The sequence below is a fragment of the Poecilia latipinna genome, unplaced genomic scaffold (genome assembly GCF_001443285.1).
Source record: "Poecilia latipinna isolate Pla-1442-1.1 unplaced genomic scaffold, P_latipinna-1.0 Scaffold1077, whole genome shotgun sequence".
Classification (NCBI taxonomy): Eukaryota; Metazoa; Chordata; class Actinopteri; order Cyprinodontiformes; family Poeciliidae; genus Poecilia; species Poecilia latipinna.
This window is the reverse complement of record NW_015113693.1, coordinates 53,415-79,902: the sequence shown is the minus strand read 5'-3', so window position 1 is coordinate 79,902 and position 26,488 is coordinate 53,415. Positions and strand designations below refer to the sequence as shown.

Genomic DNA, 26,488 nt, shown 5'->3' with positions numbered 1-26,488 from the left:
TCAGAACCACCATGAGGCCAGGATGGACTGAGAACCGCCACGAGGTCAGAACTGCCATGAGGTCAGAACCACCATGAGGCCAGGATGGACTGAGAACCGCCACGAGGTCAGAACTGCCATGAGGTCAGAACCGCCATGAGGCCAGGATGGACTGAGAACCGCAATGAGGTCAGAACCGCCATGAGGTCAGAACCGCCATGAGGTCAGAACCGCCACGAGGTCAGAACCGCCACGAGGTCAGGATGGACTGAGAACCGCAATGAGGTCAGAACCGCCATGAGGTCAGAACCGCCACGAGGCCAGGATGGACTGAGAACCGCCATGAGGTCAGAACGGACACGGTCCTGACCTCATGGACCGTGAGGTCAGGACCCGGGTCCTGAATTAGGGCCCGGGTAGAGAGAGAAACATAGAGGACAAGACAAGTCTCAGAAATGTTCTACAAAAAACAAAGAAATTTCTCACATTGAAAAGTCAAAAATGTCTATAAAAAACTGAGAAAAGGTTAGATTAATATTGGATATTTTCTTTAAAAAAAAAGGAAATTTCAAAAGTTTCAAAAATCAAAAAATTGCTGGAAAATTTTGATAAAATGTTAGATTAATCTCAGAATGTTTTTAGAAAAAACATGGAAATTTCTGAGTTTCAAGTCAAAAGAAACTAGAAAAAAATTGAATTTTGAAATTATTCTCAGAAATTTTCTACAAAGATTTTCTAGAAAAACAAGAAAATTTCTGAGTTTTAAAAGTAAAAGTTTGCTAGAAAAACTCAGTTTGAAAGATGAACATTTTTTACTTTTGATACTCAGAAATCCCTGCTTTTTAAAAAAAAATTTCTGAGATTAAATTCAAACTTTCTGAGTTTATTGGTGGAAATTTACTATTTTTTCTCTCTACTCTGGCCCTAATATATGATTGTGCCATTGCCTTTCAGTGCAATTCCTGCTTCACAGCACTGTCTGGGCTTTCTCCCATTCACTTGGATTACTCCAGCAGAGTTTCAACCAGGCCAATCAGCGAACAGAAGAAGTCGTAAACGATCATGTTGGTTTTCTGCGCCGTTTCAGAACACTAGTTTTAGAAATGGAAACAGAGCCGTTCAGTCCACACTTAAAAATACAGAGTTAGCATTAGCCGCTAATAGCAAAGAACAAGCGTCTGGTTTTTACAAGGTTAGCTAACTGGAAGAGATATTTTTTGTCACAAACTATTTATTACCTTTGAACAGAAGCCATTCAACAACTCTGTCAATCGCAGCTAAACGCAGCTGGGGGCAGAACTTCTTGTGTTTGGACCAATCCTCCTTCTGACAGTCTTTACAGCAGTAATAAACATTTAGACACCTGGAAAGGGAATGATGGACAAAAGGACACAAAGACGCAGCTCAGTGAATTAAAATACCATCAAATGTACGTATTAAATAGATTTATTACACATAGAGTGATGTAGTTCAGGGATTTATTTCTTCCTCATATTCCCCACAGTGATTTCTGAAGTATATGTTTAAAATAAAATTTTTGAAATTCTATTTAAATGATTCTGGCACTAAAATAAAGATAACACTCCATCAGAAGTTTAAGCATCACAATAGCTGCTAAAGTTTAGCAGGAAATGGGGAAGGAACATGAAATAATTTGGGGTAAAGCTACAAATAAAGCAGATCCACCTGTGGACATTAGCTGTCCAGAAATTGATGCAGGTGAAGTAAATTAAAGCAAAATTACAAAAGTTTTAGTATAAAAATTTTTTTTAATAAATTATAAAAAATAAAAAAAAACCTGGCTGGGTCCATCTGCAAAACTGGGAACTTCCTTTGTTTTTACTTACTAAACTATGAAGTGAAGCCATTTCAAGGGTTGGAGCTTCAAGATCCAACATACAGGATGAATCCTTTAGTATGAACCGAATCTATAAAATACATTTGATTTTTTAATTGAATTACCAATAATGTGACTTTAGCCTGACGTTCTCATTCACTGGGACGGATTTCCTCGTTTGTTCAGATATAATCTGGGTTATAATTTTACCTGGCGCAGCGCTTCAAACTCTGTGACTCTGAAAGCTGTTCAGGCCGTTTCTCACAGAACGCGCAGATTTTAAAAGATTCCTCCAGTTTCTCAAACATTTCCTTCTGCGAGTGGAAGGCCAGAGATTTACCTGAGGCCTGCTGGACGGTCCTGGAGAAAACAAAAACAAAAATAAGAGAATAAAGGAACAAAAAAACAAACAAACTGGTGAATAAACCAAGATATGGCTTTAAAGCCTCCCAGGCACAAATGGTGTGTGAATATTTAGGGCCTTAATTTTCTGTGACAGAAAAGGGGAGTACATTTCTGCCAAAAATCTCATAACATTTTTAGATTAATCTCAGAAATTTCCTAGAAAAAATAAGTAAATTTCTGAGCTTCAAAAGTAAAATATTCAACAGAAAAAAATTAGTCAATTTTGATATTATTCTTAGAAATTTTGTAGGAAAAATGTTGGACATTTTTGGGTTTCAAAAGTGGAAAATTTTCTAGAAAAAATTCTGAAAATGTAAGGTTAATCACAGTAATTCTCTAGAAAATGCGCTAATTTATGAGCTTTGAAAAATAAAAATTTTTCTATTAGAAAAAATCTGACATTTTTATATTATCAAAAATTTCCTAAACAAAAATAAGGAAATTTCTGAGCTTGAAAAGTCAAAATTTTCATAGAAAAAAATCTATTTTTTGACATCAATCTCAGAAATTTTGAGAAACAAATAGGAAAAAAAAAACTCATAAAATGTCTAAAACAAATTTTCGAGGGGGTGAAAACAAGGACATTTCTGAGTTAGAAAATTTTACATTTAAATTGGACATTTGAGTTTCAAAAGTAAAAAACGTACTAACACAGAACTGTTCAGATTAATCTCAGAGACTTTCTAGAAAAAGCTCATACGCTGTATCTATGATGTGAAGGCTGTTTAAATGCTGCAGGTTCAGAATGACGATCCGAATATCAACTAAATCAGAGACCCAAACTCTGCTGCAGGGTTTAGCGATCTACCAACAGGTCACATTTAAATGTTGCTCCATGCAATCAGTCATTTTAACGTTAAAGCAAACACTGAGCAGAGGAAGAAAAACGGCCGAAACGCTCCGCTTACCTCCGAGTCTCCGTCATTTTGAAGCTGCTAATGGTGTAAAACAGCCGCTTCTCCTGCTGGGCTGATATATGAGCTGCCTGCAGATGCAACACCTGCTGCCAGGCTTCTGGAAACGTCTGACAGCGCCAGACAGTTCCAGACTGCATGAGAACAAAAACCCTCCGTCTGACAGAGAAGATATGAACACGACCAGATCACCAATTTATCTTGCAGAAAACCTCCACTGTATTACCATTAAACAACAACCTTCATTTGTGTAATAATAAAAAAACATCGCAGAAGTCTTAAGTTTCAAACCAGATCTGTGAACTTTTCCTGCCTTTACTATCTCTCTCCACTAGAGGGCAGTATTGCTAGTTAAAGCCAAATATTTTTTATACCAAAGTGCTCTACGGTTTAAAACAGATCAAAACAAGAGAAAAACAATAACTAAATAAAATAAAACTAAACTAACAGCAACAACCAACTGAAACGATGTCAATATCAATTGAATCTCATGGAAAAACTCACTTTAAGCAAAAAAAAAAAATTAAGAAAACATTCAGTTGTACATGTCTTCCCCACAATAATAAAACAATGCTGAGAATAAAACAAAATCCACTGCGAGATTTCAAAGAATTCAACATTTTGAAAAAAAGCACTAAAAAAAGAAACTCAGTTCTGCTTTGTGTGTGTTTGGGTTGATGACATCACAAAAGGCACCAGAATGAGGCTGGTCAGCTGGTTTTAGCTAACATTAAACCACAGGAGCAACTTCTAATGCATTTCATAAAAGATGCTGAATTTGAGCTACAGTTGAGCTGTAAAAACATCCAAACAAATTAAAGTCACCGTATAATTATAACATCTGATTTAATTTAGACGAAATGATTTAATTAGGCAGACGAATGCAAAAAGTTAGGAGGAAATTGTGTTTTTTAAAGGATAAAATTTAAAATGAGTAAATTATATAAACACAAAATAAGTTCAGGTACGTTACCAATGTCAGTGCTTACAGTAAGTTATTTTATGTCAATCTCCTAAAAATGTCACTGCAGGCTCAGTAGAAAAAATGACTTTAACCTGTAATCAGGTAAAAGTGACTTTTACAGTGCACAGTCACCAGAGACATCATCTCAGGGAACAAAGAAACTTTATTTTCCACTTTCACATTTCAAGTTTTCCATTTCATTTCATTTAAAACTTAAAACACTGAAAATGTCATTTGGCTGGAAGAGTGTAGTTTCATCTGCAATTAAAAGTTCGTCAGCAATAAAGAATAAAACAGCTGCAGTTAAGAAAGGACCAAATAATGAAAGGTGCATTAGTGGAGATGACCAAACCTGTGAACTGATTGTAAATTGACCCTTTCAGGTGAAGGTATATTAATATATGATCCATTTTCACGCAGCTGTTGTAAGATTTGTAATTGTTGTAACCGCAGAGCGAATCACAGGAAGCCATCGAGCGATGACAGAAATAATTTAGGCCTCATGATGAAGGAGCAGCAATGAGCCGTTTACCCAGTAGCTGCAATACCGCAGGCTGCCAGCAGAGGGGGAACTGCTGCTCACATCAGCTGTACGGGATTTCTTTACTCTGACTCTTTAGTTAAAGCATGAGGAGAAAAATCAGGTTGAGTTTGACTCTTAGAGACAATATGTCTCCCACATTCAGAGTGTTAGGGTCATACTCAGAAAAAATAAATACATGAAACTATGATATTATTACCAGAATAGTCATAAATACATAATAAAGTCATAGTAATGTGAGAATGAAGTTAAAATAATAAGAGAATAAAGTCATCATATTACAAAAATAAAATCATAAAATTATGGAAATAAAGTTATAAGTTATAATAATGTGAGATTAAAGTGATAATATCATACGGATAAAATCATATGACAATAAAGTTAAAATAATAAGAGAATAAAGTCAGAAAATTACAAGAATAAAGTCAAAAATAATGTAAGAATAAAGTTATAGTATTATAAGAATAAAGTCATAATATACAAGGATAAAGTTGTACAATGACTCATACAAGAATAATGAGTATTATGAGAATGAAACCATGATAATATAGAACAAAGTCATAATTTTCTTCCTAACATTGGTTAGGACCTCATCAGACCTCAGACCTCATCGTAAGGTGACCCCTGGAGGTGGTCCTGAGGCAGGAGGCCCTGGAAGCAGACGCAGTGGGAGTTGCAGTAGACCGGCGGTTTGTTGGGACAGGCCTGGACCTGCTCCGGTTTCTGGGAGCTGAACGGATTGGGCCCGCTATCTCTGATGTGCATCTCCAGCTCCAGCAGGATCTGCAGGGAATACTGGAGCTCCATGTCACTGGAAAACAAAACATCTCCTGAAAACATGCGCTGGACTCAGCTGGGTCAGGATCAGCTGCTTAGAGAAGGAAATCAGACTCTCATGACGTAAGATTTATGGAAAAAGATCCAGAAACAGGATTTACCTGAACATGGTGAAGAAAGACGGGATGTTGTAGTCTCTGAGCAGCAGGAGGGAGGGCAGCCAGCCCTGGACCAAACCCTGGTTGGCATGGAAACCTGAGGTAAAACAAAAATGTAAAAAATAATTATAATGAAAAGAACAACAAAAACCCCCAGAAATATTAATTTAGAAGAACATCTCTTACGTATAAAATAACAAAATCAACTTCTTTCAATTCAAAAGTTATGAAACTGCAGGTCTGACTGGTGGATTTCTGGTTCAAACATCTTTAAGGGAAATGATGAGCACCACACAAAGGGTGATTGACAGCGCTAAGACCCGCCTCCTAGCTCTGATTGGTTGTTTGTAGCTGGCACTTGGAGAAGGCAGGAGAGTTAGATTTTTTTCCTCCAGATTATCTATCTCATACCAAACAGACACAACATGGAGACGGCTTCAACAAATATTTAAAAAATATATTTTTTAATAAATGTTTGTTACATTAGCTTTAACACAAAACAATTAAAGGGCAGCAGAACTTCCCCCAAAATATTCGGTGGATTTCCTAAATTAGGTTTTCTCAGAACTAGACCTGTCACAATAATCAATAAATCAATTAATTGCATGATAAATTAAAACAAACTCATAGTTTTCACTTGCATAATCAATCATTTTTTTTCTTTTCTACCAAAAACTGGGTGATAAAAGTCTTCAGTTTGGTGATTTGGTCTCAACCAGCTCTTACTTTGAAGGACAGTTTTGTTTACAGAGACACCATGATTCATTTTATTTGTTGTTTCCGTTTTGTTTATTAATTTTGGATATTTAAAAAGTCCTCCAGTTCCAGTGTTAAATGTTCATCAGCATTTAAAGTTTATTGATCTGTAAGAATTTGCTCTTGCTTGAAGATGATCTCAAAACAACAATATTATCGTTTATCATGATAACATCTGTTATCGAGTCAGGTCCATTCAGAACAAGCTGATGTTATTTACCAACTTCACAAAGACATGAAAAACGTCCCAAAGACGGTTCGCTGTGGCAGAGATTCACGATGGGTTGGGTTTATAATCCTCTGGGATAATAACAGATGTCAAGTCCTCCAGAATCTGGTTTGCACCAGCTGCATGTTTTTCAAGCCGCAGGATGCAGAGCGATAAAAACTTTGCCCTTCAACCAGATTACCGAACTCTACGGCCGCAAATCCGTCAGCTTAAACGTCCTTCTTAGAGACAAACAACAAATGAACAACAGGCAGGCGAGATTCCACAACAGAAAGAAATAAAGTCTCGTGTTACCATGTTGTCAAGGAGAGAGGAGCAGGTATGGAGGGAGGCGAGGAGCTGGTACCGAAACACAGATGGTTTCACGGGCCGGGGGATTTGGACGTGAATAATGCACACCGAGGTATTACGATGCCAGAGGCTACACTTCTAGTCATTCTTAAAAATTAAACAGCGATTAAGTGTTTAGAGGTTTAGATATCAGGGAGATAAGGTGACAGAGAGGCTGTTAGTGACTGGGAGCCCTGCCTGGCGCCTCTGAGAGCTTCAGCCATATGGTCGATGGCAATGCTGGTAATAATAACTGATTTTTCTTTTGTTTTGTGGAGAATAAAGAGCATTTTATGCGTCACTGAGGTTCTGTGGAGCCAGAATTACACAACATTCACTGTCCAGTTTTCCTCCAATAGATCCGTTTTTCTTCAGTCATTTTCTAGTAATGGAGCCAACATGAAAAATAAAGACATTTTATGAGAATAAAGTCAATATAATATGAGAATAAAGTCATAATATCTCAAGAATAAAGTAATACAACTATGAGAATAAAATTGTAAAATTACAAAAATGAAATCAGAATATTGTGAGAATAAAGTCAAAATACAAAAATAATGTCATATTTAAAGAAGAAAGTCAGAAACTTACAACAATAAAGTCGGAATCTTATGAGATTAAAGTCAAAATAATATGAGAATAAAGTCATAATATTTTGAAACTGAAGTAATAAAATTATGAAAACAAAGTCATAATATAATAATAATGTTGAGAATAAAGTTACAAAATTACAAGAGTAAATCATAAAATTACAAAAACAAAGTCATATGAGAATAAAATCGAAATCTGCAAGAATAAAGTCAAAATATTTCAATAAAAAAAGCTGTAATTTTATTACTTTATTCTCCTATTATCTAGACTTTATTCTTGTAGGAGATTATTTTTGTAATATTATGAGGATGAGTTTGACAGTCCATCAAACTGACCAACAACATGACCTTTGAACCTGCTGTGGATAACCTGATGACTGAACTTATTTAGCGTTTTTCCAGTCATTTTGACACAAAGTGCTTTACACCAGAGTCACATTCACCCATTCACACTCACAAAGGCTCACACATGTATACACAGATCGGTGGGCAGTTCGGGGTTAAGTGCCCAGAGGCACATCGACACGCGACAGGAGGAAGCTGGAATCGAACCTCTGACGACTGCAAGATGACTACACTACCCACACAGTCGGCCCCAAAAGCCTCCCATAGCTGAAGGGCCATTTATTTTATATGTTGAGTCTGGTGACTGCCAGCCAAACTCTCCCCCAGCTGCTGCCATAAATCATCTGAATCCCCTCCAGGAGCCTAATGAATAGGTCACGTCCAGTTAGCTAAACGTTTTTCAATGCTTCTGTCTACTTCCAGTAAAGAATGATGCAAGAAGGACCAAAGGGAAATCAAGATGGCTGACAGTTTCTAACCAGACCTCTAGTCTTTTGAACATCTTTACAGACTGATTTAAAAACCATTGGGTATAATGTCTTCCTCAGACTCTGTGGTGTTCTTGGAAAGGTTCTCAACACACAGTTATGGACAGGAAGTCCTGGTATGGGAACCTCACATTTGCAACTTTTTGGCCAGCAGGAGTCTGGGGGATCATCTACGGTGTAACCAGCACTGCTCCGGTTTCTTGTTATGGAGATGACCTGGATCAAAACACAAATCTCTTACTTTACCGTCTGAGCTCTGATATTCACCCTGCCACATGGATACAAGTGGTAAAAATAAACCACTTACCCTCAAGGTGTTTGCACTCCATTCGATTGGGGATCAAAGTTGCAACATTTGTTACATTTTCAGCTGCTAAGTTTTGTTTTCACGCTGCACTTTGGAAAAAAAAACAGTTCCCCCCTTCACCTGTGGTGGCGCTGCACCAAGAACTACTGAAGGAAACGACCCAAAAACCTCTGAAGACACTGAGCACAACTTCCTTCTTCACGAAACGTAAATAAAAATGGAGAGGCGTCAGATTTTAGTGGTTGAAGGATTTCTTGTTTGTTGTTGGCTGAAGACCAGGAGCCATTTCTCTATCAGACTCTGGAGTTTGTTTTACTTGTAGTTACCCAGAATGCACTGCACTAGTATACTTCCTACTTTTGGAGCAGCTTCCAGTTCATTTATGCACTGTGACCACAGCAGAGTTCACTTCAACTGAACAGAGACCGATGGTTTAAGGCAGATCAGAGGTTTTTAGAGTTTAATTGTGCATTCACACCTCTGCAGAAACAGACTCTCTAGGCAAAAAACCAGAGTTTGATTAAAGAGGACTGAACAGGACTGGTGTGAATACACACTAAGACCCCTTCTTAGAGTAGAGCCGCTGCTAACTTAGCTGATATGGCTCCTGTGTGTCTCCCTTTGGGTTTGTTTGGGTTCGTCCCACTGGGAGAAAACAAGGCAGACTCAGAGCTTTCTGGAAGAACTGTTTATCCATCATGGCTTGGGAACAGTTTTGGGATTCCCCAGAATAAGCTGGAGTGTGTCGCCAGGCTCTCATGGTTACTAGGCCTCCCAAACCTTCTCTCAGATTGTTAACAACTCCAACAAACGTCCTTGTTTCTGTTTGGTAGATAAATGTAAGTGCATACCTGGGTGGAATCCGACCACAACGTCTGGCCTGGCTGCCTCCCCTTTCTCCACCACATCCTCCCAGAACTGATGGTAGAGGCCCTTATAGGCACTGATGTACACCTTGTGCTTGGGGCCAAATGCTCTGAGCGGAGGTCTCACGATGCGGCCGTCCACCACCTCGGGTCCCACCATCACTATCTCAATGCCCTGGTGTCCAGGAAACATGTGGCTCAGCTCGTCGTAGTCAGTCAGCCTGGCTCCCATAGTCTCACTGTGGGAGGCCCCTACGATGTGAACGGTGAGAGGCTTCAGGTACGGATCCAGCCCAAACTGCTGAATCGCCCTTCCAACGGTCAGAACCCGAGATAGGAACTCGCTCTGAATCCTCCATATGGACTCTCTCAGGTCGTCATCCTCTGGCCGGGTCCTGCCGGCGTTCTTCCACAGAGCGGCCATGTTGGCGCTGGACAGGACTCTGTCCAGACTTTGGGTGAGGCCCTCCTGCATGGGAAGCCAGTCGTCCCAACCCTTCACATCGGCAGGTGCTTTGGACCATTTCTCAGTTGGGAACGGAAGATCTCCTGGAAGGAAAGACGGGATGATTTATGACAGATTTTGTGGTCTGAGTTGATCCTGATGGTTTGTTACTTGGTGTGAAGTAGCAGAAAGAAGAAAACACAGTGGACCCCCGACTACTTGCTGATTCACCTGTTCATAGATTTTTCTATGGAAAGTGGCTCCAGTATTTACCAAAAAAATTGACTAATTATGAACTTTTCCATGGAGCACAATGGAAAAGTTGTGCTCTATGGAAAGAGCACAAAGTTCCATAGAGAAATAAAGCCATGAGTTATCTGCAGCATGGATTCTCAGCTTTCCAAATATAGAAAACACATGGAAATCAAACACGTTCTTTACTAAAAGTGTTTTGTTCACTAATAAGGTTTCAGGGCTGATTGTAATTTAGAACAAACTTCAGTTGCTTTGGCAAAAACAAAAGTTTTCTCTCAAATAGTAGCTGGTTCAACATGATTTTGTTTTAGGTGTTAAGATGCAGTCAGTCAGCGTGGGGCGCAGCTCTGCTCACCACATTCAGCACAGCTGTAGATCTGGGTGTATGTGGCCTGGTGTTCACAAACAAAAGTTCTGCAGATCTCAGCTATTCAGGAGGGTCCACTGTACAAAAATGTTTACAAATGATTTAAAATGTTACTGTATTCAATATAGTTGTTACCAGTGAACATCAGCCACTCCACCAACCGGTCAATGGCCACCAATCGCAGGATTTTGCAGACCTTCTTGTGATGAGGCCAGTCCTTCTTCTGACAGTCCTTTGTGCAGTAGTACACATTCAAACACCTGAGGCGACAACAACCAACAAAAACCAGGAAACACTCCTAACTTCTCATAAAGCTTTTTAAAGATGTACGTTGAATAATTGCACATCTGATTGCAGCCATTTTGAGTGGTTGGGGGGCGTGGCCAGCAGGAGCTTATTAAAGAGACAGAGGCCCTAAAACAGCTCAAAACAGGCAGAACTGAAACTGAACTGAAATCTGTTTATCACAGCAGGATTTTATAGACCTGGTTAAGGAAGCATATCTTTTTCTCATATTCGTCTTTAGTCGTTCATAGGAGGATAACTCGTAGCCAGAGTTGGGGAGTAACTAGTTACATTTACCCAAATGTACTTGAGCAACTTTTTTGGAAAAAATTACTTTTAGGAGTATTTTTACTACGCTGTACTTTTTACTTCAACTTGACTAATTTTATTTTGAAGTATTTTGACTCTTCCTTGAGTAAAATTTCTGGATTTTCTACCCACTGAATGAAAAACAAACATGTTTTAAGCAGAAATTCACCAGACACACAACTGTAGTTTCTGTTAAAGTTTCATAAGTTTTTTTATTCAAAGAAACTGATTTGGATTTTTTGGTTATTTTTTGTTACTTGTATGAATTACTGTAATTTTTATCCTTAAAATACCTAAATTTTCACTCTACTTTATAATTTGGTCTGTCTGTTGATGTAATTTTTAAATATTAAATGATTGATAATTTGATCATTCACTCAGTACTGGAGTAAACTTTTTACCAAATATATTTTTATACGCTAAAGTAATTTATTGGACAGTTACTAGAGTAAAACTATGTTGCCGTATTGCTGCTCCTCTCCTCTCTTTGCAGCTAAAGGATGATGAAGGTAACAGAAAAGAGACTGTTGCAGACTGAAAGCCTGTTTAGTCATTTTCTTGGCTCTAAATATAGAAAAAAAGAGTCAGAGATGTGAACTGTTGGCTTGTGGGTCGCAGGTCTGACCCCAGAGGAACTGACGGCTCCACATAGCAGCTTTTATATTCCTCCTGAGCCATCGATGCTTCTCTAAATGGCTTCAGCTAACATTAAGTTTAATGTGAGTCAAGTGCAGCTGAAACTCGAATATGTATCAGAGAAGAGACAGAAATGAGACACAAGCACCCTGAGGCACTGACAGACAGTCGTCCATCATGTTTACGTTCTGTTCTTTCCACCTTCACCCAAATGATGTGATATTTAAAATGCATTCAGCTCCTCTGAGTGCAGAATGACAGACAGATGAATCAGTCCGGGAACTTTGCTATATTTGCACCTGGCCACTGTCCACCTCTGCAGCGTTCGCTGGCTTATCACTGTGCAGCTGATGCAACGGCAGCTGGTAATACTTCACACATGACAGCTATTGGGCTGCAACACAACAACATCCTACCCTGCGATGACATTCAGGGCTTTGCACTCACTTCACGCAGCGCTTCAGGGTCTGTCCCTCAGTGAGACGCTCCGGGAGTTTGTTGCAGCTGGCGCAGAACTTGAAGGTTTCCTCCATCTTCTGGAACATCTCCTTGTAGTTGCGAAACTGGAGTCCTTTAGTCTTTCCCTCCACAGCAGCCCTGATGAAAATCAGAGAATTATCGTCTCCTACACTGCAAAGAAAAACTCAATTATACCAAGTTTTTGTCTAGTTTTCAGTGCAAATATCTCAGTACACTTGAGATCAGACAAAACTAACTAACTAGTAACTCTTCAGTAAAACATAGGAGTTTGTTTCAAGTTAATAATTCCTTAATATTGGTGAAAAAGTTGTAGTTCCACTGGCACTGTTACCTAGCAACCCCAGCCAAGCCCAGCCCGTCACCTAGCAACCCCAGCCAAGCCCTGCCGTTACCTAGCAACCCAGTTCTGGTTCCACTGGCAGATTATTTCAATTATAACATGGGAAAATGTATTGTTATAAGTGAAATAATCTGCCAGTGGAACTAGAACCTTTTCACCAATATGAATTATTTATTTAAAAAAAGCTCCTATCTCTTGCTGAAAAGTTACTTGTAAGTTAGTTTTGTCTGATCTCAAGTGTACTAAGATATTTGCCCTGAAATACTACGTAAAATTTTCCATTTTTGCAGCAAATATAGTTTTAAATGTTGTTCTTATTGGTAATTCTTGATGATTTCACCAAATCTTAATGTTTCTCTGGATTTCTTGGATGGACGATCTCTGCCAGACACACAGGCAGTGACTGCATGTCAAAAAATATAACTGGAAGGTCCAGTAGAAACTGGACCAAAAATATTTGGTGAGATTTTGTGGTTGTGTAATGAAATGAAGACGAAGTAAAATGAGATAGTGGAGTCGCTTCCTCTCAGGGTTTACCTGTATTCTCCAAAGTCCTTCATGCTGAGCTGGTTGAGAATCACCTTAGAGAGTCCAGGAACATTGGAGTCGAGAGAATAGAAGCCTGACTGGTCAGAGTAGACGCTGTCTGTCCCAGGAGAGAAGGACTGTGGGAGCGTTGGTGTCTGGGATGCCATGTTGGGCCCACTGGGGATGAAAATGATCAAAACACTGATATAAGTTTTATTTTTAGGGTTACTGTCCTGCTGTCCTTCCTCAGCCTCTAACTGGGTTCTACTGTGAAAGATGTGAGAACGCTCCAGGAAGAAACTCTGCTGAAACAAACTTTATTAAACAAAAGGTCATTTTAATTTGACTGCATCCACACTGTAAAACATCTGAGCCGCATTTAGTTGTGTCTACTGTCTTCTTTTCTTTAAGACAAATAAATTGTGAGTTTGTGAAAGATAAACTTACAGCAGTAAGTTCTGTTAACTTTTTATTAAGAGTTGAATAAACAGAGTTTTTAGGTTAACACTTAAAAAACTGAAAGAAGAAAAAGTCAGGAGTGGGAACTATTTCCCAGAATGCTTAGCGGCGTGTTTCTGTCTCCTGAGATGGAAGTGTGTTACGTTGATCTGTTCACACTAAATGTTTCTGAGCTGAATTCATTCAGATGTTAAATAAAATTCATCATCAGATCAGAAATTTGGTTCATGTGATTTGAAACAAGAATTTAAATTATTCTACAGTAAAATAAGTCATTTTAACTTGATATTGTGAGCAAAATAACAGAGAAATGTGGCTCTTTAACTGGATGAGGACAGTTTGTTTTTGTTGCATAATGTGAAATAATTATTTGGTTTATTTGGTTTCTGGTTTAGACGACAGCTTCACTGCGTGACTTCTACATGTTCTCCAACCCTAAAAGTCGCCTGAAAGGTCGTAAAGTTGGGAGGGAGTTGCAGTCAGCCCTCCAGTCGTCGGCCTCTGATCTAATTATGGAGGCAGTAATAAATTATGAATTGTGAGAGGTCAAAATGGCTTTTTAAAGAGTTTAAAGCTCTGAATGTTTTCATTCAGATTCAGGGGAAAAGCCTCCATATCTACAGATATCTCACGTATGATTCTGTAGTTCCAACTGCATGCTCTGAAAGCTCACATTTCCTATTTTTCCTCTAAAAAGAGAAAATAATGTTTCTCATGTAGTCGTGAATTTTTTCTGAGATCTTTTAGCCTGTTTCATGTCAGAGAGATTCTATTTACTGGCATTTTGAAGGTAAACCACCAGATGACATTTATTCAGGATTTTCAAATAAAATACATTACAATTATGTGGAGTGATAATGTCAAAAGTTGAAAGTTTATGCTCTCTACTCCACCTACTCCTGATGTAAAACATTCTGCACATTAAAATGTCTGTTTTCTGATTGTTTCTTATATTACAAAGTATAAAATTTCAGCCAAGCAGCAAAACATCTATTAATTAACTCAGCCTGCAGAGATTTCCAAGGCACACATATTTAATCTCTGCATGTCTGAAACCTTGTGCTCATATTTTTTAAAAGCAGCCCCACCTTCTGCCATCTCGTCTCAGGTTTCATGATGCCGAGGATAGAAAACCATCACCGTCCAAATGAATCACTTCCAGTTATATTTTTCGACATGCGGTCACTGCGCGTGTGTCCGTGGCAGAGATCGTCCATCCAAGAAATCCAGAGAAGCATTAAGATTTGGTGAAATTAAATTAGAATTACCAATAAAAGCAACAATTAAAACTATATTCACTGCGAAAACACAAAATCTTATCAAGTATTTTCATGGAAGTATCCAAGTACATTTGAAATAAGACAAAACTAACTCAAAGGTTCTGCCAGTGGAAGACATTTAGATTATTGTGAGTACCAGTGTGAAAACTGGTACTAACATCAATATTAAGTAATTACTTAGACCAAAAATATTTGGTAAGATTTTGTGTTTTTCCAGTGCAAGTCCCATGAGTCATAAGAAAAAAATTTAAACCAGTGGATATTTGAGAAGAAACTGACCAGTTATTCCTCTCAGGACACAGATCCCTTCGTTTGACAAGCTGCTTGCTGCATTATCACATTCTCACCCTGACCTGTCAGTTCCAGCCTGTTAACATGAAGGATGGGCGACAGAAAGCAGACAGAGAGCTGCAAGGCGTCAAACCTTCTGCTCACGACGAGCCGAGATCCTTCCAGGTGAGTCCGGCTGACGTTGGTGCAGTCTGCAGAAGAAAGGTAAGTCCTGCTGGTGTGTGTCTGCAGGGGTCTGCAAGACTTTACCCACCAGGAGTGGGAGAAGCTCTGCAGTCATCTGAGGTCAAGGGGGTGTCTGCTATGTTGAAGCGAGGAAGAGGAGGAGGAGGAGGAGGAGTTGCTTTGGATGAAGGTGGGAGACAAAGAAGAGAGAGAGAGAGACAAAGATAGAAAGAAGTACTCAGACCTATCTGGAAAACATTCCTGGAAGTCCAAAGAGAAAACAGATGATGTAGGCTACGTTCAAACTGCAGCCGGAAGTGACCCAATTCCGATTTTTGGTGAAATCGGATTTTTATTTTTTGCCGTGGTCGTTCACAATTCCAAATGCGATTTGCATGTGATCCCCAGTGTGAACTGCAAACGACCTAAAAATGTCCCACATGCGCAGTAGAGGGCACAATAACGTCACACATAGAGAGCGCTCTCAATGTTTTCCCAACCGCTGTGAAAAAGAAGTAGAGCTCAGTGTTTGCAAAAGTAAACATGGATGCTAGCGGTGGAGCATAACTTGTGGTTTAGAAGTTGTTGTCCGATCGGAGCCAGAACATTAACAATCATCCTCATTATTGTCCCCCATGGTTGTTTTTATTCCCGTCTGTGTGAGTCAGGACGCAAAATAGTGACGTTTGTCGAGTATCAATGATGTTCAGGACCAGGCCGGTAGGATTCATGTCACACAGACTGGATATCCAAGTGGCCTGGATCGCATTTGAAAAAAAAAAATCGACTTGTGTCATTTAGACTGTCATAGAAAGATCAGATAAAGGTTGCACTAAGCCAAATAAATAAATAAAAACGGAATTGGGTCACTTCGGGCTGCAGTGTGAACGCAGCACGTGACGTCACAACTCGGCCATGACGGACCAAGACAACCAAAGCTAGTCTAAAATCCGGCAGCAGTCGGATTAGTAGTACTATTTATCTACTAATAGATAAATAGTTTATTTATCTATTAGTAGATAAATAAACTATTTGATATTTATCAACTAAATATCAAATAGTTGATATTTAGTTGATGTCAACTAAATATCAACTATATATTTAGTTGACATTTATATCAACTAAATATCGCTTCTATTTAGTTGATTTCACTTTAAAAATGGCCACATGATGCTATGCAGTTGACTGCATAAACAGACAAGGATGTAAACCAAACTTGTCATTTTATTTGATAACTTTTAATGAAGGTATGGCAGCGATGGACAGTCGTTAATCATGATGACTGTCAGCCTTGATGTCATCGCGGATTTGCAGCGAACACTTTTTACAAGGTAAGAAGATTGGCGTTCATAAACTTTATAAGTACCAAATATTGTTTTATTGGTAACCATGGAGACAATCCCGTCATGTAGCCTAGCATGTTTGAAGAAAACTGGTTAGCATCTCGTCTTTTGTAACACAAACAGGCAGATTGTTTTGTTGGAGCATTTTTGTTCCAGATTTGTGTTGCATAGAAGACGTTCTGACTCAATATTGAATGATAAAAACTTTAATTTTCTAGTAATGAAGTCATTCTTTTGTTGATTTTTGATGTGTTTTAATGTGATGAAAATAAAATAGAATAAAATCTCTCCTTTCTAGCAGATACCTGAAGATTTGGGGTTAAAACTAACTGGTAATTACAAAAGTTCATCCAACTCTTCTTCACTGCAAAAAACACATTTAGCAAGAATTTTGTCTAGTTTCTAGTGCAATGTTTTTTATTAATATAAGTTATATTATTAAACTGTAAATCATTTCTTAATGTTTACACATAACATGGGGAAATGTCTCACTAAGTTAAATAATCTGCCAGTGAAACTAGCATAAATTCAACATTAAGGAATCATTTACTTACAACAAACAAGCTCCCATATTTTGCTGAAAAGTTACTTACAAGTCAGTTTTGTCTTATTTCCAGTGTATTAAGACATTTTCACTAGAAACTGGACAAAGATACTTAGGGAGATTTGTATTTTTTGCAGTGTTGACAGAAAGTGTAGATCCAGATGAAGAAAAGTAGGCCATAGCATGATTATGCCACCACCGTACTTTGGAGCAACAAGTAGATTCTCATTTATTAAAGACACATCCTGTGGTCGTTGAACAGACGTTCAGTTTATATATTTGTAAAACATCACCGCCAACACTCGTTTTTAATTACAAAAATTTTTTATTTGGTCCATCGGAACCTGAGATTGAAAATTAAACGTACAGATGTATACAGCTGTTCATAATTCAACCCACTCCCCCTGAAAAAAAGAAAAAAAAAATCACTAAAATATATATCACATTCGTCAGCATTTGTTTTTTTCATCAGGTTATTTTTCTGTTCAGCTCTATTATCATACTGTAAAGTTTTTACAAGTTTAAAAGGATCAGCTCATTTTTTTTCTCTTATTATTTTCAAATATGTCAAGTTTTGTAATTTTGCAGTCTGTACAATTTACAAGGAGGAAGAAATGAGGAGAGAAAAGGCATTAAGTTGGCTGGACCAACCACTTCTTTTCACCAGCAGGGGGCGCCTCCAAGACAACTCAACAGAAGATGACGGAAAAAGAAAAGAGGACATAAAAGAAGAGTGAATCTGATGACATTAAAAGTTTGAGGTGCCTTGTCTTTGCAGTGTTCGTTCATGTCTTTTCAATCTAAACCAAACTTCATCCCAACTCTCCGTCATTCATGAGCTCAGCTAATCAACAGCATTCATTGGAAAACATGCCTGCAAATCACTTGTGTGAATAAATTAGACAGTAAGCTCACAGCTGCACAACTCAAACAGTCCCAAACCCGACAGACAGAAAGATGAAAGACGAGGAAAAAACTCCGAAACCATAAAGACGACAACAAATTCTTCTTCATCTCAGTAAATATGTTAAGGATTTAAAGTTTGAGCGCCCAATCGTACAACAACTAATCACTAATTATGAACGCATCAGGAAATTTGCTTATCAGCTTTCAAGTGTTTCCTCCATTACACAAAGTAAATGTAAGACAAAAACTTAATTAAAGTCTGCCGTTCTTCTCTTTGACTTTAGTACCGCATTCATCTGTCCCGTTTCTCTGATGAAGCTGCTGTGTTGCCACAGCGACGGGGACGCAATCAGGAGGAGTGATGGCTTTGACTGCAGATGTGAGAATACAGCAGGAATGAAAACAGCTCTGGGTTTTTTTTGTTTGGCGTCTCCAAACGTCGTGTTGCTGACATCCTGTCGGAGAACGGCCCAGAAGATGCCTGAGAAGTTCCTGCAGTTTCGTTAGAGCGCCCCCTAGCGGGAGGTGGAGCTCCTCAGTGCTCTCCAGCTACACTAAAACTTAAAGTGACATTTTGACAAACAATGGATAACAGCTGACCTTCACCTTGAGTGCAACATGATTTTAAAATGAGACGTTACCTCGTAAACAAGAAGTTTATAAGCAAAGATACAAATGGATCTCTTAAAGGGATAGTCCTGGATTTTCCACCTGCAGACATAATTCATGGCTTCTTTATTTAGCATAAACATCTGAGGCTAACAAAGACCAAAGCAGACTTCTATATCACACACCCAAATCCAGAACATCATAGCATTTTATGATGCTATAATGAACCTTTAGTTGCCATCACATCTGCAATGATTTACACAGGAAATGGAAGCTGGAGGCGGTGCGTCACCAACAGTCTTCCTGAGTGAAACAGGGTGGCAATTAGAGATGCAAATCTTTCAGTGCTAACAATTTGGTGTGATTCCAATTTTTGGGTCACAATTTGATTCAGAAACAATTTTTAATTCAGAAACTAATGTTTCTATTCAAGAGGTTCTGTTTAAGTTTTGTGACTGATGAGGAAAAGACAGTGTAAACACATTTACGTAAAACTTTAAAAGGTTTCATACTGCATCAAATTTCATCAGTAATTACCAGCTTTTAGCTTAGCTGCTTGGCTTTTTCTTAAATAAAAAATATCAAATATTCACAATATAATTTTACACAAATTTAAGCAGATTAAAATAGCATTTTGAATCAATTCAGAATTTTCAGGACTAGAAATTACAATTCTCATATCTCTAGAGAATCGCTTTTTTTCTGCACCTCTAGTGGGAATGAAAATAGATTGTTTACAACCAGATGGTGAAGCCACTGGACCTAGTACTTTTTTAATCAATCATAATGCATTACTGACTTAAACCAAGCTGCTTTATCTTGTTGAAAATGTCCATGTAAGTTAGTTTTGTCGTATTGCAAGTGTACTAAGATATTTCCACTAGAAACCAGAAAAAAAAAAGAAAAAAAAAACTTGGTGAGATTTTGTGTTTTTGCAGTGCAAAGATTCAACAATACATTTTGATCTGAGCTTTTATAGATGTTAAAGCTGTTTGATTCATTTGCTTCACTTTTTGTTCTCAGAATGAGTTTCAAACAGGAAGACTATTGGTGACGCACCACCTCCAACATCGATTTCCTGTGCGAATAATTATAGGATTCTGTGCAGTAATGAGGATTTAAAGGTGTAAAAAAACAACGTTTTGATGCGTTTTTGAAAACCCGGGGAGGTTTATAATGGCAGATGTCCATTTTGGTTTTTAGCCATCAGATTTACCATGCAGATCCAGGAAAACACCAAGAGATATCTAAAAAACCCACTTTAAAAACTCTGAACTATTCCTTTCAGGAGGAAAATCTATCAGAAAGGATGTGTGTGCTGTCTAATCCAAGAAGAGATTTCCTTCCTTATTCAGCATTTTTAAAAGACGGAAGGTCCCAGAATCACAGCAAAGAAAAAAGACGGACACTAAATCCAGCTTTCTGACAGCCTGCTACTAAACATTTACATGATGACAGAAACAAAGTTTGGTCCTGAGCTACTCTGAGTGGGGACAGACTGCACTGGGTGAGTAATGGCTTCATCTGCAACCTTAATGGAAAAGGCGGTGAAGGTCAGGCTACAAAAGAAGTAAGACTAAATATAAAAGAAACATTAATTATGCTGTAAACTCAGCGGGTTTGGCTCATAATGTACCACACTGAGGACTGGTGAGCATCCTGTTGAGGACGACGTGTGGGCGGGGCCATGGCTCAGTAGTTTAGCTTGAAGCTAGCTTCCCATGGTGTCTTGGTCTAGATCCTGGCGACCCCCATCTCCCCTCTTCTCATCCCAACATGGCACTTCCACATGGCTAAAAAAAAAAAATCTGGAGATCCAGTAAACGCTCTGTAGACTTCACATTCATATGCACTTCCAAAACCAGAAAACTCGCCTTCCTCTGCAACTCATGGCTCCCCACAGCTTGATTTTTTTCAGTGGTCCGACAGGTCGTTGGGTTAAAGTCTATGGGTGGGGGGTGGAGAGGGCAGGGGTCATAGAGGCCTGGGCCTGTGCAGCCCGTCAATGTCAGGGGTGAGGTGGGGGCTGTGGGTGGCCTTGGTGGGAGTCCAGTCGCCCAGGGAGGCCTGCGCCGCCTTCCGGTGGGCGAGGCGATGGGTGATGGAGAACCCTGCGTTTCCCTCCAACTGGGAGAGTACCACCAGCACCTGCCTGCAGGGGGAGACAGAGAGCAGCGCTTTCAATCTGAGCTTCATACAGGTTTATAGATGAAATATAATGGAGTTCTTTAGTTTGATTTAACTTCAGACAGTGAGAAAAATCATGTAGGGTTATGAAAATATCTGGTTTCATCTGTAAAGGTTTTCCAAATTTAGGCATTTAATCAAATGATAGATTTAGACTTCATGACAAAAATGTGGAGTTTGAACATCAAGCACTGTCAAGAAAATCAAACAGAAATCAAAGATTTTCCAAACCTTGAAAACACCAAATTAAAATTATTTCAAGACAAAACAACTGGAAATAAAATGACCCAGTCCTTACAAAAGTGAACAGTTTTTAAATATATCCACAATGTTTAATTTGCATTAATGTGGACTGGAGCGTGTCTGTACGGCTGGATGAGACATTAAATGCTGGAGAACCTAATAATGTGAAACCTGAACGCATTAACAGCTGAATCCAGCCAGAGGAAGATTATGAAGAGCAGAGCTGTAACCCCACGGGGCCAACATGTTTATACAAGCACTGCTGCAACATTTGTTCTACTTACTCCTTACATAATGGGTATAAACACCATACATATTCCTGTTAAACTGCCAGTTTAACATGAAGTCAGTGAATCTGAAGTCAGTTCAGATTCAAAAAGCTTTTATTTGTCCCAGGGGTAAAATAAATCAAGTCAAAGTCAAAGTTTATTTCTATAGCACAATTACAACAGCTTCAACTGACCAAAGTGTCTCACAACAAACACAACATTACAGGTGGATCAATGATAAAATAGAAAATAAAATTAAGTTTTGTAAAAATAATAAGACAAATATAAAATATAAAACAAATATAAAAACCAAACAATATTGAATTTTAGCTGTCGTAACTCATATCGTCCAAGTATCTTCAACATCCTTCAGCTTAAGCTACAGCTTACAAAGGAGTTACAAATGTAGTTGGTGACTCTCTGAAATTTAAGTAATTATTTCTTCATATTGAATGATTTATCTGCATATTTATAATGTTATTTACTCTATAACTTATAGAGGAAATGAATATGTAGCAACGTTTGTGTAATAAAAATTGAAGTTTGATTAATAATTGTAAACTTTTCCAACTTTATTGTGAAATGTATGCTGTGTAATTAAAATGACCGACATGACGGCATAATAACATAACGTGAAACATGTTACAAGTGAAATAATCTGCTTTTATCAATTTTAAGGTATTGCCTTTAAACCAGTGTTTCTAAACCCTGGTCCTCGGGCCCCCCTGCTCTGCATGTTTTAGATGTGCCTCTATTCCAGAACAGCTGATTCAAATGATTGCATGACCATCAAGTACTGCAGAAGCCTGTTAATCACCCAGAGATACAATTCAGGTGTGTGGCAGAAGGGAAACACCTAAAACATGCAGGACAGGGACGAGATGAGGACCAGGGTCGAGAAACACTGCTTTAAACAAACTCATATCTTACTGAACGGTTACTTGTAAGCAGAGTTGGGCAGAAGACGCAAAAATTATACTCCAGCAAGAGTCGCACTAATTAGTCTACTCAAGTACTGAGTAACTTATCAAATTGTCAATTATTTCATATTTAAAAATTACATAGTCAGATGGACCTAAATGTAAAGTTAAGTGGAAATTTTGGTATTTTATGGATCAAAATGTCAAAAAGAAAATTATTCCAAATCAACAAACATAATTTTTGCATTTGTCTTTGATATGGCGTAACCAAGACTACAAACATGAACCTACTTTTACTCAAACACAAAGTAATCAGTCCCAAAAAAAAATCAGAAACTGTGAGCCAGTCTTATGACAACACAAAAGTGAACAGGCAAAACCTTTATGTTTTGATTCTACAGCAATTTAAAATTCTACTTTAGTTTATTATTAATAAAATAAAACAAAAATCACAAAAAGTAAATTTTCAATTACTTTTTATTAGAACCTCAGGTGCTTTCAACTGAACAATTTTGTCATGGCAAAAAATTTGGACACCACTGGGTATAAAAGTAGTTACTAAAGCTCATTATATGGGCAAAAATAAAAACTTGTGTGTGTAACAGATTAATGTTTTCCTGGAAGGATGGCATGAAAACCATTTGATTCTCAGGCCTTAGACCCTTTGGAGAGGCATGTACCCATTTGTCCTATGTTTGCCTTTAGTCCTCATATTTCATAAAAATGTGTATGTGTGTGTGTGTGTGTACCTGTGTAAAGGTGGAACGCTGTCGATGGTCTTGAGGCTGCCACGCGTGGAAACCACATTGAAGCTGTCGGTGCAGTCACAGGAAACGTGGAGGTAGTACTTGGGGTGGCGGTTCTCCACCACCACGATAAGCCCCGCCCATCCATGGGTCAGGTAGTAGCAGGTCATGCCCTCACGACCCTGAGGATGCATTGCACGCTAGGTTAGGTGGAGGCTGAACAAAGAATTTGTCACTGATGCAAGATAGGTTTCAAAGAGGATTTTTAAGCAAACATCAAATTCTTCATATTAATGCGTTTAAAAAAAGACCTTGGAGTTATACTTTTTAAGTGAATTATACATCTTAAAAAACTGATTACATAGTGTTCAACTATGCAGCTGTCATCTCTAATCAGATTACTCATTAACAACATTTCTCTTCCAAGAAATCATCTCTGTAACAAAAGAACTTTGTTCTTCACAAAAAGCATCCTGAATTATTTACAGCAGGCTAAGAACTCATATCTTTATACGATGTTAAAAAGCTGCTGCTCGGGTAGTAGCTACAGAGTGCTGCTGGGAAATGAACCCAGGGTTATTTTTTTAAAGAAAAACAGTTCAGAAGAGTTGAGAAGCTTAAAACATCTTAAAAAAACAAAACAAAACACGCCACTCGAAACAGATTTGTTCACGAGAGAAAGAAGTTTCTGTGTTAGAGTGGCCTTTAAAATGACAAAAAATAACCTGATACATAAGAAGGAGGGAAGGAAACAAAGTGAGGAACTTTTTTTTTTACAAATTTATCCAGTCTTCTATGGATTAACATTCCAAAATAACTGTATGCATGAATCAGGAGAACTTGTCTTCATGTTGAAACTGATCCAACAAGTTTAGCGACACTCTTGAGAGAGAAATGTGCCTAACAGGAATTCAGTCAAGCTAGCAAAACACGTAGGAGCAGAAACTGATAACACCTTGCAAACACAATGTTTACATTTTTACATCTACATCAACTCATTTAAAGTAAAGAGCCAGCATGTTTTAAAAACCCATGGTTTGAATTTACTGAAGCAACAAACCAGAGGAGACATACTGCTGACTTATGTTCAGTGAAGGTCAAATTAAAACCAAAACGGAGAAGGATGAAGGTCAAAGCTTCTCCAACCAGATAAAGGCAGAAATGTTCTCTTTATTTGGGTCGGTGAGGTGAGTCTCACCTCGTGTCGTTCTCCTTTGTTCTCTGTGAGCAGGATGATGGCGTCGGCCAGCGTGGTGGGCGTGGCCTCCACCTGCTCCACCATCACCTGGCGGGAGCTGTAGATGGCCAGGATGTAGCCGGGGAAGTCGTGGCTGGGCCGGCGGGCCGCCCCACTGGTGGGACTGGAGACTGTGGACACGGACAGAACAACGCGCCGCGGTTACGGCTTCATCAGGACGGACAGACAACAGAAACCAAACCAGAGAGAGAGAGCTGCTCTCTAGGTTCATTAGGAAATATTGGAGTACAATATGAGGTCAGGAGGAAGGAAGGAAAAAGGAAAGGAAGGAAGGAAGGAAAGCAGGGTTGCAATGCTGCGATTTCTTAAGTGTAATAAGATATCTACACTTGAAACTGGATAAAAATTAAGATTTTGTGTTTTTGCAGTGATCATGATTCTGTTTCGTTTATTTAGTTTGGATATTTAAAATGTCTTCCAGTGTTAAATGTTCATCAGTATTTAAAGTTTATTGAAAGAACGTGTTCTTGGTTGAACAATATTGTCATTTATCACGATAACTTCCAGGACAATTTATCAGAATTTAATATCGTGGCAGGAAGTCTTACTGGGCGTGGGCGGAGCTCCCGTCCCGCTCACGTTCATCTGCCAATGGTTGAAGGCGCAGCAGACGACGGCGTACTCCCCCGGCTCCAGCATCACGTCGCAGCCCACGAACTTCTTGACGGCCCGCTTGCTGTGGGCCAACAGGCGGCCCAGGGTGAGCTTGTTGCCGCTGCCGAACGAAGCGCGGAACACCATGATGCAGAGGTCCAGCAGGTGGCTGTCGGCCGTGTCCGAGCGCCTGGAGACGAAGCAGCAGAGGGCGGAGTCAGACGGAGCTCAGGTGAGGTGGACGGGTTGATGATGGGGGTGAGGTTACCTGCTTCCCTCCTGGAAGAGAGCGAACTCCAGGGCGGTGCGCTCCAACACGGTGAGGGCGGTGACGGTGACCGGGCCGCTGGCTTTGCTGGGGAAGCAGCCCTGGAGACGCACTTCCTGCCAGTCGGAGTGGATCTTACAGATGTCGACTGAGTCAAAGTATCTGGAGAAGACGAGAAAAACAAAATCGTGTTTGGAAAATTAGTAATTGACCAATTTTTCATCTTTAATTAATTAATCGTCAGAATAATCAGAATCGAACTGAAATAATCGTGAGTTGCCTTTCTAACATTCTTGTGTTTTTCCAATCTCCTTTTAAATCTTGATCTGCAGACAAACACATTTCTGGGTTTCTCTTTCCATTTCAGTTTTATCGCCTCCTTTGGGTTTCAGGATCCCAGCGCTGATCAACATCAACTGTATCTGTCCACCTGATGCTCATCAGTGGAGCCAAATTGCTCATCAAGATGACAAGCTCTTACAGTTTCTGAGACAAAACGGGGGCGACGCCATTCTCGTCTGGACCGAAACGTTTCGAAACAGCCGCGGTGAACTCAACGTGTGAAAAAGAAACAGACTCATGATTGTTTTTTCTTTCTCCCTTCAACCAGGGGTGTCCAAACTTTGTCATGTGGGCCAAAATTTTAGACTCTAAAGTCGCCGTGGACCAAAAAATAACCTAAAATCCAGCAAATAAAGTCATCTGGTATTTATTGTAGACTAAAAACTTAAAGGGGATTTTTACAAAAATGTAGATATAAAAAAGGAGTAAATTTCTGCCAAAAACTCAGAAATTTTGTAGAAAACTTTTTAAAATTTTCAAAATAAATTTTTGAAAAGTTTAATTTTTCGACAAATTTGTGTCATTTTTTTAATTTCAGTTGGGGGCCGCACAAAATCAGCCCAAGGGCCACAGGTGGCCCCCAGACCGCACTTTGGACCCCTTTGCCTTAAACTACTCAGCTGGAGTGAGTTAGGGAGAAAGGAAGGAAGGAAGGACACAAATAATAAATATAGGAGACAAGGAAGGGAGGAAAGGAAGGAAGGAAGGAAGGAAGGAAGGAAGGAAGTCCCAATAAAATGTAACAAATTTTAAGGTGGAAAAGTGAAAACATGAGAGTCTGAAGGGGAATAAATGCTTTTTACATCTGGTGCTTTATGACAAAGAGGAACAAGATGGTCAACTTTATGGGAAGAAGAGATTCAGACTCACATGATCAACCAGACAAAAAAAAAAAAAAACGCAATCTAATACTTAATGTTTCATCCGACTAAA

At 38.9% G+C, this 26,488-nt stretch overlaps 3 protein-coding genes across 6 annotated transcripts in view; all 3 read right to left on the bottom strand.

Annotated features, from left to right (window-relative positions):
- Positions 1 to 3,540, bottom strand: part of LOC106959403 (putative protein MSS51 homolog, mitochondrial) — a 10,639-nt gene extending 7,099 nt beyond the window's left edge. For both annotated transcript variants that reach the window (XM_015051965.1, XM_015051964.1), the window contains exons 1-3: positions 3,130 to 3,540; positions 2,027 to 2,176; positions 1,218 to 1,342 (exon numbers count right to left, since the gene is read on the bottom strand). In XM_015051965.1, coding sequence (XP_014907451.1) covers positions 1,218 to 1,342; positions 2,027 to 2,176; positions 3,130 to 3,275 — 421 coding nt within the window. In that variant the 5' untranslated portion in view covers positions 3,276 to 3,540. The remainder of the gene's footprint in view (positions 1 to 1,217; positions 1,343 to 2,026; positions 2,177 to 3,129) is intronic.
- Positions 3,541 to 4,710: 1,170 nt separating this feature from the next.
- On the bottom strand, positions 4,711 to 15,632 carry LOC106959418 (putative protein MSS51 homolog, mitochondrial). Its single transcript, XM_015051980.1, has 7 exons — positions 15,295 to 15,632; positions 13,141 to 13,308; positions 12,231 to 12,380; positions 10,689 to 10,813; positions 9,472 to 10,035; positions 5,579 to 5,672; positions 4,711 to 5,451 (listed from the first exon to the last, which is right to left on the bottom strand). Exons 2-7 carry the CDS (start codon positions 13,296 to 13,298, stop codon positions 5,241 to 5,243), a joined length of 1,302 nt encoding a protein of 433 aa, XP_014907466.1. The 5' UTR covers positions 13,299 to 13,308; positions 15,295 to 15,632; the 3' UTR covers positions 4,711 to 5,240.
- A 2,048-nt stretch (positions 15,633 to 17,680) lies between these two features.
- capn15 (calpain 15) overlaps positions 17,681 to 26,488 on the bottom strand; it is a 58,516-nt gene continuing 49,708 nt past the window's right edge. For all 3 annotated transcript variants that reach the window (XM_015051976.1, XM_015051975.1, XM_015051974.1), the window contains 5 exons: positions 25,214 to 25,375; positions 24,900 to 25,135; positions 24,292 to 24,461; positions 23,097 to 23,275; positions 17,681 to 20,880 (listed from right to left, as the gene is read on the bottom strand). In XM_015051976.1, the coding sequence (XP_014907462.1) occupies positions 20,703 to 20,880; positions 23,097 to 23,275; positions 24,292 to 24,461; positions 24,900 to 25,135; positions 25,214 to 25,375 (925 nt within the window). In that variant the 3' untranslated portion in view covers positions 17,681 to 20,702. The remainder of the gene's footprint in view (positions 20,881 to 23,096; positions 23,276 to 24,291; positions 24,462 to 24,899; positions 25,136 to 25,213; positions 25,376 to 26,488) is intronic.